The sequence below is a fragment of the Diabrotica undecimpunctata genome, chromosome 8, assembly GCF_040954645.1.
Source record: "Diabrotica undecimpunctata isolate CICGRU chromosome 8, icDiaUnde3, whole genome shotgun sequence".
NCBI lineage: Eukaryota > Metazoa > Arthropoda > Insecta > Coleoptera > Chrysomelidae > Diabrotica > Diabrotica undecimpunctata.
The window spans coordinates 68579096-68594760 of NC_092810.1; the positions used below are offsets into that span (position 1 = coordinate 68579096).

Genomic DNA, 15665 nt, shown 5'->3' on the forward strand with positions numbered 1-15665 from the left:
TCGGCTATTAATAATGATTGGTAAGAATTTTTATGTTGTATCTCTCCGACAATGACTCAGTGTCAGACGTCAAATATTTCCAAGCTCAGCGAATCAACTACATATTAATCCTAATATTAACTTGTAGTTAATTTCACAAAAAGAATCAAGTGCGTGATGTAATTGGCCAAATTATCGACCAGTAAGTACCAATTGCACCGGAAAATTGTACTGACAGCCACGCGTTGAGGATAATCCATAATAGAATTTATAAAAGTTCTTCTTCTTCTTCCTTTGCCCTATCCGTTTCGGACGTTGGCTATTAACAAGGCTATTTTGACTTTGTTTACGGCACCTCTGAACAGTTCGGTCGATGTTAGTCCGAACCATTGTCGCAGGTTATGCATCCATGAGTGTCGTTTTCTTCCCGGTCCCCTCCTACTGTCGATTCTTCCTTGGACTATTAACTGTAGCAGCCGGTACATAAAACGGTTATAAAAGTTACATGGTGAAATTAGCGACAACCAACTAGTCTTTAGAAACGGCATGGGCCCTACAGAGGCTTTATTCGGAATAAATGTGCTCATGTACCTGAACTAAGAAGAAGAAGAACCAAGATGTCTACACAGGGTCCAACACATTGACACCCGTGACATCAGAATAATATCAAATTTTTATTGGAATCAAAATAAGTTAAAATAAGAATAGAATTGGAAAGTCAAAATAAATATCGAATATCAACTGTCAGAGGAGATAGACATTCCTAAGGGGTAAAACTTGAGCTCCATCCAACTTTTTAGAGCTGCCATAAGTGAAAAATTGCCATGTTGATATCCAACCTTTGATAGAAAAAAGAACAAGTACAAATCCATCTATTTACAAATAAGTAATTGAAATATTCAGCAATAATGCCTAAGAAAGAACACAGTCTTGCTGCTAGATCACTATTTACTTTCTGCTAGAGGAGAAGATATTTTCAACAAAATTTAAGAATCCTTAAAATGGCTTTTAAACAACCTTTATCAGACGTCGATACCTCAAACTGTCCGAAAATTGTTTTGGGATTTTCAATAGATCAATATTGGACATTGTGTGATTTTCTACATCATTATTGTGAAAGTTACTTTCATCACTATAAGATATTCGGTTTCAACTTGAAATTGTCGTGAAACATTGTGACGTTGATGTCTCATCACCTTAAGGGTATTCGGAGACTCGATCTTGATATAAAAAATAAGCATTTCCAGCATTTCTATTCTTCATATTCATATTCTTCATAACCATACTGTATTTATATGGATAATCCTAATATTATATTCCCACAAGATCGAGGCCAAATGAGTCACCTATCAAATTGGCTGAAACACAGCTCCTATTAATTAACAACTACAGGTTAAAATAACTCCTTGTTTTAAAATACTCGTAATCTTCCAGATTGAAGATCGAAATGTCCAAACCAATGTAAAATGTAAATTTTATTACAATCTATTGTGGTTTTATCCCATATAAATACATATAATATTTGACTTAATTGCCAAGTGTACTCGCGAAAAACTCAAAGTTTGTGGAAATCTCCACTAGGTGGCGTAAGTCTGCAACAGTGACTATTAAATATTACATTTTAATAGTTTATTTTATACAAATTAAAACTTCTATCCTATTGTATAATTGCCAAGTGTACGCGCAAAAAATTAAGTTTTTGGAGACCTACAACAGGTGGCGCAGGAGACTCAAATCCATGTATGTGAACACCTCAATATTATTATTTTGCACAAATGCCGAATTTTTATATGTTAATCATCTGATAAATACAGTGTTGCTACATCCCGAAAAAAAGCAGCAATTCTCGTATAATATTCGTCATTTATAATTTCCTCCGTTTATAATTAGACGACCAAGATAATTCTATCCTAAAACACAAGATAAAAAGTATCGGATTGTGTTAAAACCTCTCGATAAACAAACGGTTTTTGTTTCGGCGTGAGGAAACATGGCACCCAATCAGGACATTTTTTTATTTCCAATAATTCTTTACTTGAAATTCCGTGCACATTTTTATGTGGCATATCCAATAAGTATGCTATGTCATGCATTTTAATTCGACGGTTATCCAATATGATGCACGATCTTCACTCATATTCGGGCAGTAGTACTTTTTGGACATTCACTACTCTTTTTATCATTTGTATTCGTACACTTAAATTAGGAAATTCAGTTTTTAATAATTGAAAATAAAGATAGAATTCAGATAGTTCAACTACGACGAAGCAGATTCTAAGTTTCGAATATTCGGTTAGTAATTTTTAAATTAAAGTATTTTATATATCAATTCAATTTTGCCATTGTTCACCAAATCATAAATTTCAGATAACGAAAATATGTAATAATCCTTGTAATATAGTTCAATTCACGGATTTTGCCCGATGAGTGAAATAATACTCGCGGCACATTTAGAGTTATGTCAGATACAGGCAAGTTAGAATTTTAAACGCGGACGCATGCTTTTTAATTCATCACCTAGACAACTGCGTCTAGTTTCACGGGTAAATAGAAACTATCCAATATGGAAGTCTTTACTTAATTCACAATTCCTATTATAACTACGAGTACGGCTCGTTTTTAAACAATTTCAGTTTAAATGAAATAGCGCTATTGTATGTTGTCTAATATTGTAGTTCGATCTTTTTATTAGTACGCGTGAGATAATTGTAAAGTGTATAATTACAAATGACTTTTTATATTTTTAGAACTTAACCTTGCATTTTTAGCATATAAAAAAATTTATACGTATTTATAATTCAATTGTAATTGATTAATTTTTATTTAGAAAATATATTTCTCTCTGCCATTGGTAATTTGCTTGACAGCCTCATCTTACTTCAGTGATTTTCAACATCAATTCGGTCAAAAAGGGTAAAAACGGGCAATATCATAGATATACAAAAAAAATTAGTAAATTTCTAGTAAGGTTAGTATAATTAAAACTGGTATTTTCTTCGAAAGGTCGATACAGTCAAAATCGGCATGATTCATCCGCTGAATAATAGACAAATAGGTTTAACTAAAGTTTTTTTTTAATAATATTAATATTAGGCGTAAGTTTCACTTTATTCACGCGTAAGTCTTTTCTCCATATAACGCAATCCGTCTGAAAGTATACAGATATAGAAACTATTAAAGTAAAACTATTAGGTTGCTGTACTATTACCTATTATATAAAAATTCCTGTAATAAATCTAAGATTAGTCTGTAATTATTTTCCGGGATTATCGGTCTGGAATTATTTTTTCCTGACGTTTCGTCTGAGACGACGGCAAACACTATCAAAGGCTATGCGGTAACACAAAAATATATTAAAAAAAAAACGATTATTGAAAAATTTTAATTAACGAACTGAATAGTTTTTAAGATATTACTTTTCTCTAAACTTCACTTAAATGTATAAGTTAACTTTGTTTATTTGCTTATAGTATTTTTATTTTTATTAACAAAATGAAACTTGGTTAAATTTTTATATCACTTTTCGGCAAATTGATTTACAGGCCAACTTCTCTGTACTGATAATAAAAATTGATTGGTGAAAAGCTGATACGATTCGAGTTGCGAGCGAGCAAAGCGAGAGGCATTATGGGACTTGGTAAAGTTTTGTTAACGTTAGGATTTGTTTCTGGGAGACAGTCGATATTTCCTCCAAGAAAAATGACAAACATGTGAAGGAGACACGTGTGAGAACATGAAGTTAATCCCAAACCAGTGTGTCCAACTATTAGCCCACGGTATACGAAATTGTTTTTTAGCAGGAAGGTCTCTGACATTGAAGATAATGGTGGCTGAGCAATATTTGTGACCTGGAACAATATTGGAGCCATATGAGAGGTATCTTGCATAACTGAAGCTGGTGGGTAAGAAATCTACTAGAATTAAGGCGTGTTACGAATATTTTTACCCCCCCCCCTCCCAATGAAAGATAAAAAAGGTTAATTTTAATTATATTAGATCAGATTAAAAAAAGAGATTCAACGTCGTTCCGTTTTAAATTATCATGATGGCGTACCTAGTACCTAAAAATCAGCCAAAAAACTACAGACGATAAGCTTGTTAAATACAACCCTAAAACTTACGACTACAATTTTACAAGTACTAATAAATCAGAGGATAAGTTTAGCAAATGAACAACAAGGTTTTCGTAGTGGAAGATCGTGTACAGATATTCCAATATTCATGTTGTTGTTGCAATATTCGTTATAAAGTAAATTACTGAGAAATCACTAGAGTGTAATAGACCAGCATTTCTGTGTCTGATTGACCTAAAGAAAGCGTTTGACAGAGTAAGACTCAAAGATGTAATCCATCTTCTGTATAATCAAGAAGTTCCTCTAAATGTTATAAAAACTATCGAAAACATCTAGAAAAACAACAAAATGGAAGTCAGAATAGATGGGCAACTTACAGAACCTATAACGTACATTGAGCCCCATGCTCTTCAATTTAATCATAGATGAAATCATCAAAACAGTTAACAAAGGAAGAGGATGCAGAATGGGAAACAAAGAAATAAAAATACTCTGGTACGCAGACGACGCGATATTGATAGCCCAAGATCAAGATAGTCTGCTAAGACTGGTCCACAGATTTAACATAAGAGCAAAAGAATTTAATACGACAACCTCATCTCAGAAAACTAAAACAACAGTGGTCAACAAAGAACCAACCAAATGTAAAATAGAAATTGATGGCATCGGTATTGAACAAGTAATGGAAATAAAATACCTGGGAATTACACTGTCCAGCTATGGAGACCTGGACAAAGAAGTGAGAGATCAAGTACAAAAAGCAAATAGACTGGCAGGATGCCTTAATAACTAAGACCAATAATGACATATGCCTCAGAAACAAGACCCGACACAGCCACAACGAAAAGGCTGCTACAAACGGCAGAGATGAGAGTACTGAGAAGAATTACAAGGAATACGCTGAGAAATCGAAAGAGTAGTGAAGACATTAGAAGAAAATATAACGTACAGTGTATAGATGAATGGACACAAAATAGAAAAAAAAGAATGGAATAACCACATAAGCAAAATGGAGGAGTATAGTGTCGTCAAAATAGCAAGAGATAAGTCACCAATTGGCAAAAGAAGTATCGGACGACCGCGTAAAAAATGGAGTGACAACCTTCAATAGAGGTATTAATCCGCCAATGAACAAGCATAATTGATTATAAAGGAGAAGAAGAAGAAGAAGAGCGCACCGAGATATTGACAACCAGAATGTATTAAAGACAAAAGAGAAAATTCAATGACCGAGCAAGTTAGACTAATAGATTTAGTGTATTCTGACTAGGTCAACTATATCTCAGGAACTAAAAATTTCTGTCAAAGAAGAATGTAATATTCTATTTCCACATGATAGACCTGACTTAAAGTATTTGGCAACGTCGCTCTTAGTAATACAGAGGAGCTAATGCCGACAGCGACCATTATCTAGTCTCCGATAATCTCTACATATCTAAAGCCGATAAAAACAATCAAAATTAACTGTACCAAATACGACAAGATGAAGACTACTGATAGTAAAAACATAGAAACATACCGAGAAACTAATAAAAAGACCGTCTTAAAAGAAGACAGCATATGGAAAACCTAGATATGTCGACAGAGACCGAAGATGTAATCAAATCATCAGCAGAAATATTAGAAAGTTCAGGAAGAAGCCAAAAGCGGAAAGAGTTATTTGACGAAGAGTACAAACATTGGATAAAACTGCAAAATCAAGCTCACCATAATCTACTGAAACAAAACGATAGTCAGAATAAAGGTAAATTACGTAAACTTAAACAGAAAGAGCAGTATAAGGAACGAAAAATAGGATTTATCTATAAAATATCAAATTTGTAGACAATTTTAATAACAAATATCTGAGAAAACAAAAAGCGAAAAAGACAAGCAGAAAATTATTTTCTGTAAGGACGAAGAAGAAAATATGGTGGGGGAGACGACAAAAATAACAAGAAGATAGAGACAACATATTATACGTATATTAAATAGTAAGGCCAACAAGTTAACAAAAAATTTAAATTTAGAGATGTCCCAATGCCAAAACGAAGAAGTACTGCTAAGAAATTGATTTTGAAAAGTTATTAAAAACCTTAACAATGACAAGAGTGCAATTACAAACGGGATTGTCAACAAAATTTTAGAGAGAGAGGTCCAGAACTTAAAGAAGCTTTGTATAATCTCATGATGAAATTATGGAAACAAGTGGTCGGAGGCAATATTAATCCCGATAGGGAAAAATGGGGATTTGATCCACTGTTCAACTACAGAGCAATCGCACTACTAGATATAGTATATAATGTCGCTGTATGCCGTTAGATTGGACCTAAGACGCATTTCGGCGCGCATCGCCCCACCATTTGACAATTTAAACAATTGTTATTGGCGGTTGTCCTGAAAGTGCCCATATACTGATGTTTCAAAACATCAAAACAACAAAGATATGCGACAGTTTCAAACAATGTCTTTCTTAGTTCTCACAGCTCGACGAGCTTTCTGCCTGGCCAGGCATCGCCAATATAGGGCCTCTACGCCCTGGAGGCTCCGATCTGCGTAGCTCATTTTCATTTTTCTTCATGGGCTTGTAGCCTCGACAAAACATACTCCTTTTACTGAGTTAAGGTTGTCTATGACAATTAATTTTATTACGTATATTACATATATTACGTATATTACATATATTACGTATATCCTGGACTGAGCACGTGACCAACGAAGAGGTACTACGCCGGATAGGTAAAGAGAGAGAGAGGTAGGAATAAGTATAAAGAAAAGAAAGTTGGAATACTTGGGTCACGTTATGAGACATAATAAATATAGAGTACTACAGCTGATCGTTCAAGGGAAAATAGACAGCAGAAGGGGTCCAGGGAGGAGAAGACACTCGTGGCTCCAAAACTTGCGGCAATGGTTCGGATTGTCATCTGCTGAACTATTCAGATCTGCCGTAAATAAAATCAGAATAGCCATGTTGATTGCCAACGTTCGGAACGGACAAGGCACATAAAGAAGAAGAAGAATAACAATTAATGTGTTTTATTACTATCTAACCCTCCTCCGTCGAAGAAAAAGTAATGGATAATTACTTGATGCCGGCATTCTCATTGCGAGAATGGATAATTCAAATACAACTTGAAAATAAAATAAATAAATAAATACATGGAATATTGAAACAAATAAATATGGAAATGGTACAATATGATGGAATGGAATGGATTTTTATAGCACCCTCGAGGATGGAAATTACTATTTTTACTAATACATAGTTCCATCCACGACACGGTGATAATAACATACTGACCAATTTTATTTAGAGAAGGAATAGCAAATATAAAGAGGTCATAATTGGAAAATGCCAGGCAGTTTTTAGAAGAGACCGATCTACTACACGATGAGATCCTAATATTGACGAGATTAATGAAAATGACGCTAGGAAATACGACAAATATGGTTTATCTCAATGATCAGAAATTTCAAGCTTTCCCATCAAACCTAGGCATGAAACAAGAAACCCCAAATCGACTCCACTTTTTAAATTAGTTGTAGAAAATATTCTGAGGGAAGGTAATATCTACAGGAAAGGTACACTGCACGTGCACATTCTTAAATAGCCGTCACCAGCTTTTGCGGAGAACCTGATTCTCTTAACAAGAGTTAAAAAACCACTATAAGATATATCTAGAATACTGGAGAAAGCGACAAAGGAAAGGAAAGGGAGAAAGCGACAAACCAACGAAACAAAAGCTAAATCTAATAATAAGTAACTACTAAACGAGCAAATCTGGAGCAGAATCAACAAACGGAATAGATGTGCAGCCTGCTAAACAACATATTAAAATGCAAAGCTAGCTTAAGGAAATTCAAATAGCGGCTATAGAGAACTGTCATAACACCAATCGCATTATACGGATGGGGATTGTAAACACTGAACTGATTCAGAAAATAAAATTAAAACAGGAGATAGAAAAATACACAAGGAATAAGGTGGCTGGGCCATGCAGATAGAATCCATCAAACGAGAGTGTCGAAAACCGCATTAAGAATAGGAATGACGGTACCGAGAAGAGAAAGACCCAGAACACAATGGCTGACGGAGAGAAGCATTTAGAAGCAAATATTTAGATACAAACTAAGGGTCCTAGTGAATCTGTTTGTCCAGTGTATCAATTTATTTCGGTGATAACAGAGGAACATTTTAAAAGAAATAATAAAAGAAAATTGATACATCGGGAGGAACTTTTTCCATACATTAATTTTTTGTCGACCTTTTCTGTTTTTCTTGTTCTACAGACATATTTTTTCTACACCATACTAGGTAGCTTAAGATGAGCAAAAATGCATCACCTACAAAGTGACAAATCATTTAGATAGTCATATAAAATTAATTAAAACTAATTTTTTAATAAAACTTAAAAACGACTTGAATTGTTTAGTAAGCAATTATATTATAGAGCATAGTATTCATGCAATAACTTACAGAAAAGGTAAATACTTACCGATTTCCCCAATCTATTTTTTGGATAATTTTGAGTTTCAGATCTGTTGTTTGATCGTGTGTCAAAGTACCAAGGACGAGTTGCCTTCTCCATTCCAGAAGATCCCGCATGACCTTTCCCACAGTTTCGAATTTGTAATGATTTCGGTCCTGAAAATGAAAAATAAATATGATAAATGAAAGCATTTATAATGCATACATAATTGTGTCGAATCCTTAATACTGTGCAATCCAAAATGGTATTATAAAACCCACGGTGGTCTGATTGAAGCATATGTAGAATATTTTAAATAGAAGTTCTTCTTTTAGTGAGTTTCTGCATAAAATACTATGTGTACAACTTCTTTTTCTTCGTGTGCCATATGCTTGGCTCCACGTTGGCGGTTGTCTGTACTCTTCATTCCATTCTCCCACTCCATTTTTAGAGTGCCGTTTTCGACTCTTCAGAGTATTATGTCCAAGTCTCTGATATTACCCCAATTCCTTATGTTCGGTAGCCGCGAATGTTGTTTACTTCCTGGGTCTCGGCGCCCCTGTATCTTTCCTTCTAAGATTAGTTTGGAAATATAGTATTTGCTTCCCTTAAGGCTATGGCCAATGTAGAAATTTTTCTTTCCTTAACTATGTTGAGAAGTTCTAGCTCGCAACCTTCAGTTATTAATTGCATTTTATAAACAATAACTGTACCAATATAACAGCTCAACAATTGAATAAACGACATTAAGATAATAAATACGTCAGTAGGAAGAATCTTTTAGAGAGAAAAAAATTTAGTAAACTGAGAATGTAGGTAATAAAAAATGAGAAACTGAAGTGCCTGCAGTTAATGAAGCTAGTGAAGTTGCAGTGTTAGGACATGTTCACCTAGATGTTAAGTACGATGCAAGTAGCAGCTGTATCCGGAATTAACCAAACTAACGTCCAAGCCATTTTGAAGAACAAATTCCATCCATATAAAATATATTAGTGCAGGAACTTAATGAGGATGAGTATGACCGCCGCCGTTTACTGTTTCTCCAATGAGTGTATTTTTTTCATAAATGGAACTGTAAATCGTCACAATTTCCGCTATTGGTCTGAGTTAAACCTTAGGATTTTCCACGAGGTGCATACACAGCAACCGCAAGAACTAAATGCATGGGTTGTTATTTTAGGTGATCGACTGATGGGACCATTTTTTTACCCGGAAATTTGACTGGTGAAATGTATTTACAATTTCTGGAAGACTTCATTAATCCTGCCTTGACTGATTATTGAACATGATCAATAATATGATGAAGATCATTTGACTTTTCAAACATCACTCCGCAAATGCTTTGAAATGCGAGAGAACGTTTGGAACAAAATCTTTATCATTTTATGGTCATCGAAGGTAATCGGTTTCAATATTTGGTCAACTAAGAAATAAGTAATCAGCTAAAAATATTAATTTTAAATGTATTTTTTTTAATAAATCAAATCAAGTATTGGATCAAATTTAAAAATTAGATTGTATAGAGAATTGCAGTGATTATTATCCTACGTTGCTATGAGAAGATTCGCCATAGTTTTAATACAAGATCTCTGGGTTTTCCAGAGCCAAATAAGAGATATATCGAGCACTGGTGTAGAGCTTATATATAGCCGATCTGCCAAAGTCCTGAGGATTTGTATAATAGTCAAACGACGTATTAAAATGCTGCCGTTGAGGAATGTCATTTCCACTGATTTAACGACGGTAAAGATAAAGATCACAAGATCAGTAGGTGGAAGTATGAAGGAGGTAATTCTCATGATACATGGACTGCAACCGATCATCGGATGTAATGCAAAAAACTGGGACAGCACAGACACCAATGAAAGAGGTGAATCATTACTACAGTTTATTATGGGATATGTTTTAGACGTACTAAAGGAAGAAAATAAACCAACTTTCGTGTTCTCGTAAATTATTTAACAGTATCCACGACTCACGTGGCTAGAACTGCTGAAAAATGACATGTGTCAGATGATGTGTCTTGTCCTTACACTAAACAGACCTGATTTGAGATAACAGGTAATGAGCCTGTCAAGCAAACTTATGGTAATTCTGGTAAAACAGACTGGGAAGCATATCACGCAGATCTAAAAGATTTTTAGGCAGTCTTAAAGGGGAGATAAGCCATACACTGAACATAAACACGGCTGCCTAGATATAGAAATCACCGGGTCCGGATGGGACTAGAAAAACTGCTCTAGGCAATTAGAGATGGTGTGTTGAGTATAGGAGATAAAGGACAGTGCGCGCATAGAGCAGGATTCTTTAAAAGACATTAACATGAGGGCTTTCAAACAGAAGCGAATCAATGTATGAACTGATATTGAAGCAGCCATGGGTGCTCTTAGAAGTCCTAAAGTAAACTCTAGGCTAGTGTGGCAATGCCGAGAAGAACTCGATAGGCTGGCGGGGAACATGAAAGTGTCACATTGATATGGGATCCAGATCCCGGGGAATACAGGGTACTGAAAGAGCTGATAAACTTGCCAGAAGAGAACCAGCTATAGTTCGGTTAAAAGTAATCAGAAGGGTTGCAAAAAGCACCCTCCATGATCGGAAAAAAGTCTGGATCCAAACCCAACATACCTCTCACTCGGAAAGAATACCTTCACTGAGCCGCGACCCTTCATATTTCGCCTTACCACTTATTCATTTACCGACTTCATACACTCGTAACTAATTCAAGATCTAAGGACCATTAAGGATTTTAACTGCTACGCTTAAAATTAAAATTTTTGACTGAGCCCGGACTCGAACCATGAACCTTCTTATATCCTCACACATCGAATTGCGCGTGTCAGTCACTCAAGCCAGGATGCCGAACGTTTTGAGGTTCAAAATATAAATTGCAGTAATATTGAAACATATAACCCTCAAATACTAGAATCTTATGTTACAAACAGACAATAATTTTTTAGGGTTCTTGTACTCTTGTGATCTACAGTGATTTTTATCATATTTTTTATATTGCATGTATTTAAATAAATACATACCACAAATATTCCTTTCCAGATCCTTCCCCATTCTCGTAGAACAAGCGTAACTTCTCTGACGATAGGATCCTCTAACGGAACAACACTTTCGAAAAGTCCTTCGTTATCCACCTTACATGGTTTGAGGTATATGTAAGATTGTGGAAAGATGCCTTTGTGCGCTCGATTTTTGGAAGAAAATCCTCGGTACCAGCCTTGACATTCTTCTAAAATTTGCACAGTATCGCCGATTTCCAGAGAAAGACCGAATTTTGTGTCTCCTTTCCAATTATATATAGCTGTAAAAAAAGACATTAATGAGTTCCGAGTTACACAAAAATAACTAGAAGTAAGCTTAAGATTACATGTCATCAGCTATATAACTGTTTTATTATTTGAAATATATAATATTATTATTTGAAATGATATGGTAATTGTAAAAGTATTAGACTGATATAAAATGAACATTTTTCGATCAGGAACAACTATAATCAAAAACCTTGTTTTCGACCACTCTTACAATCTCGTAACAGTTCATTGCAATAATGCACATGTACGGTGTATTCTGTGCACAGGACCTAGATTATTACAGCTAGATCTTCTAAAACGTATGGCCAATAAAATAAACTTCTTTTGAACATAAAAGTATTTTCTTTTTATGGTGAAATGGTGATGGTAAATGTTATTCAACACTGTAGTTTATTTATTGATACATTGAAAAATGGAACTATTTTATTAGTTATAACCATTATACGATGTTTAGAATAGATAAATAAATATTTGGTATGTAACTAATTAGACAGTAGAAATCTGGCCAGTTGGTTGTCAAAACCAGTGCCAATAAAACACACACACACACAGACAGTAGAAAAGAACCACATAAAAATGGATAGAAATGTTTACAAAATGTTTTTTTTTTACAAAAAACTGTATCTACTGTTTATGAAATGGATGGTTACTTGCTGAAAATTCATGTTCAATAATGTATCATAAATAATTATACTTCTAACGAAGCTGATCTATCAGCGACACATGGCAAGTTACTATATATTCTATGAAAATTGAAAAGTGTTGTGTTTTAAATATACAGGGTGAGTCATGAGGAACTGTACATGCTCCTACCTCATACGGAGGCCCTTAGAAGAATAACAAATGACCATTAAAAAGTGTCTGCTCCCATTGTCTAATAATATACAGGGTTATTTGTGAATTTTGACTGAAATTTCTATTCGTCATAACATATGAACGGTAAGTTCGATGTGTCTCATATTTTGTTCAAATGTTACACTACTACCACCTAATCAACTGATTTATTCAAACTAGAAAAAAATCGGATCCATCTTTAAAAAATTAGATCTTTTGATCATAGCAAAATTTATTTATTTTTTTCCCACACGATTACTTAACTTTTAATTAAAAAAAAAATAAATTTGAGCACGAATTAAAAGTTTAGTAAAGTGAACCATCGGTGTAAAAAATGTAACTTTTCGTGTAAAATTAAATTCTTTTGAACAAACATTTAATTTAGCATTTAACAAACAAATCAGACCTGATCCAAACAGGAAAAAATCAGTTCCGTTTTTAAAAAATTACTTCGTTTTATCAAAAAAAAAAAAAAAAAAAAAAAAAAATTCACACTTTCACACAATTTTATATATAAGCAAAATGAGCAATTTAAATGACATATTTATTTGTTCCCCACACGATTACTTAATTTTTTATTAACAAATCAAATTTGACTATGAATTAAACCACTGAACTTACACTTAACTGAACCAACGATTCAAAAGATGATACTTTTCTTGCATAATAAATTCTTTTAAAAACCTCTTTGATTTATAAGAATTAATACATAATATATAAGTAGATAGTAAATCACAGTTCGTGTTTTACTGTTAAATAATACAACCCTTTTGCAAATTTTCAGAATTTCAGAAGGTAAAAGTTGTTTTCAATAATATTAAAACATCGTCCTGTTACATCCTGTTACAGTATAACATAGTTAGTATCGTTTTATTAAAGTCTCAGAACTGTATATTAATTGTTCTCAAAAGAAAAGGCTACAGTAATAATCAGCTTTATTTTTGAGTTATTGAAAGCCACACTTTAAACTCATAGTTAAATTTGATTTTTTTGAAGTTATACTTCTATACGCGCGCTCCACGTTGGAAATTTGTATAGGAGTGAATCTGTGAAATCATTACATATGTAAGATAATGAGTAAGAGAGAGACAGAAGATATATTTTCTCTCTCTTCCTCTCTCGAATATAAAAATGTCCTTTTCCTAAAAATTATATATATTATATATATACATAAATATTATATATATAATAAAATATTTATTAATATTATTATTTATGTGATATGTTTTGTATTATTTATTAAATGTTCATAATTATTATATTAGTCTTTTGTATTTTAAAATAATAATCTTAATAAATCACTGTATAACTCAGAACTGTCAATTTTGAAATACGTTTGTGTCATGTCCTCGGTAGTATAGTAGTCAGTATCCCCGCCTGTCACTCGGGAGACCGGGTTTCGATTCCCAGTGGGGGAGGACTTTTTCAATTAATATTATTACATGGTAAATTAAACATATTAGTAAGTAGAAAAGTTATGTATATTGGTGTCATTTTTAAATACTTATGAATATTGCATTTTAATTTGTATTGTATTATTATATTGAATTATATTGCAGTGTATTGTATTGTATTTTTATATTAATAACAAAATAAACAATGAATTTTACTGCAGAGTATGTGTAAAAAAATTTTTGCATTCAACTCCTTTCATACATATTTAAAAATAAAAATATACATTTTCATCAAAATATTGATTCAATCCTTCATTTACTATACTCCTATTACAGGTCAAATGTTGTTTATTAATTGTTAGTAAGTTGTTATTAAATCTGTTTCTCTTTCTGCTATGTCTTACCTATAGCATTACATATGTAATGATTGTGCAGATTGACTCACAAATAAATTTGTAACGGCGAATGCGTGTATAGAAGTGTAACTTCTACCGGCAGTCCCACTGGACTGCCACACCCGTTTTTTTAATTAAAAATTAAGTACTCGTGTGCGGAAAAAAATAAAAATGCCATTGTATTTGCCTAGTTGTCTAATTTATAAAATCCTTACGAGCTTTCAAAAACTGAACTAATTTGTTAAAGCCGGATCTGTTTTTTTTCTAGTTTGAATAAATCATTGGATTAGGTGGTACTAGTGTAACGTTTGACCAAAATATGAGACATATCGAACTTATTGTTCAAACGTTATGCCGAATAGAAATTTCAGTCAAAATTCACAACTCATCCTGTAAATTATTAAACAATAGGAGCAGACACTTTTTAATAGTCATTTATTATTGCTCATAGGAGCCTACATATTAAAGCATTTCGATTTCCCTTCGTAAGTATTAAAACACCGAAAATTATTCTCAATCTTTTTACGGCGTCGCTGAGATATAAACATTTTTACTTTGTTTATATAACACAAATTGGTACTTCTTTGATATTGATTCCGCCTATTAGGGATTTTTTATCTAAAGAAGAAAAATATCGTGGCTTCGTAATCTACGTGAATGGTTCGGGTGTAGTTCGATTGAACTTTTTAGGCGCGCTGCTAACAAAGTCGCAGTGGCCATGATGATTTCCAATCTCCGCTAGGAGTGGCACGAGAAGAAGAAGATTAGAGATTTTGCGCATCAAATAAAAAGGAATTTTTATTTGATGCGCAATATACCGAATATACCGAGTTGGGCGAATGATGTCACTCTACGATGGAACGCCAAAGCGTTTTGGTTTCCTTGTTTAGTCCGGATTTTCTTCAAATTCGTTATTAGTTATTGGTTTTTTGTTATCGGAAATTAGTTAGTGAGCAGTTAGTAGAAAAGCAGTTGGGAGAGGAGGTTTGAAAGAGATAGCTTGCGGCGTCTAGTCTTCAAAAGCCAGCAAATTTCTTAAGTTAAGAGGTCAATTTAGGCTCAAAATACTGTTTGGCGTTTTTGTTGAGTTAATCACCGATTGTTTATGCTGTTCCTATGTGGGAGATTTGTAAGATGGCGTTTCCAATCATTTGACAGGTCCACATGGTTTAAATAAGAAATTGAGTGGCCGAGTTTTGAAGATTGCAGTTTGTTG

General features: G+C 33.6%; 1 protein-coding gene across 2 annotated transcripts in view; it reads right to left on the minus strand.

Moving 5' to 3' along the window:
• spg (dedicator of cytokinesis spg) overlaps nt 1-15665 on the minus strand; it is a 255921-nt gene that overhangs the window by 171156 nt on the left and 69100 nt on the right. For both annotated transcript variants that reach the window (XM_072540448.1, XM_072540447.1), the window contains exons 2-3: nt 11539-11816; nt 8531-8679 (exon numbers count right to left, since the gene is read on the minus strand). In XM_072540448.1, the coding sequence (XP_072396549.1) occupies nt 8531-8679; nt 11539-11816 (427 nt within the window). The remainder of the gene's footprint in view (nt 1-8530; nt 8680-11538; nt 11817-15665) is intronic.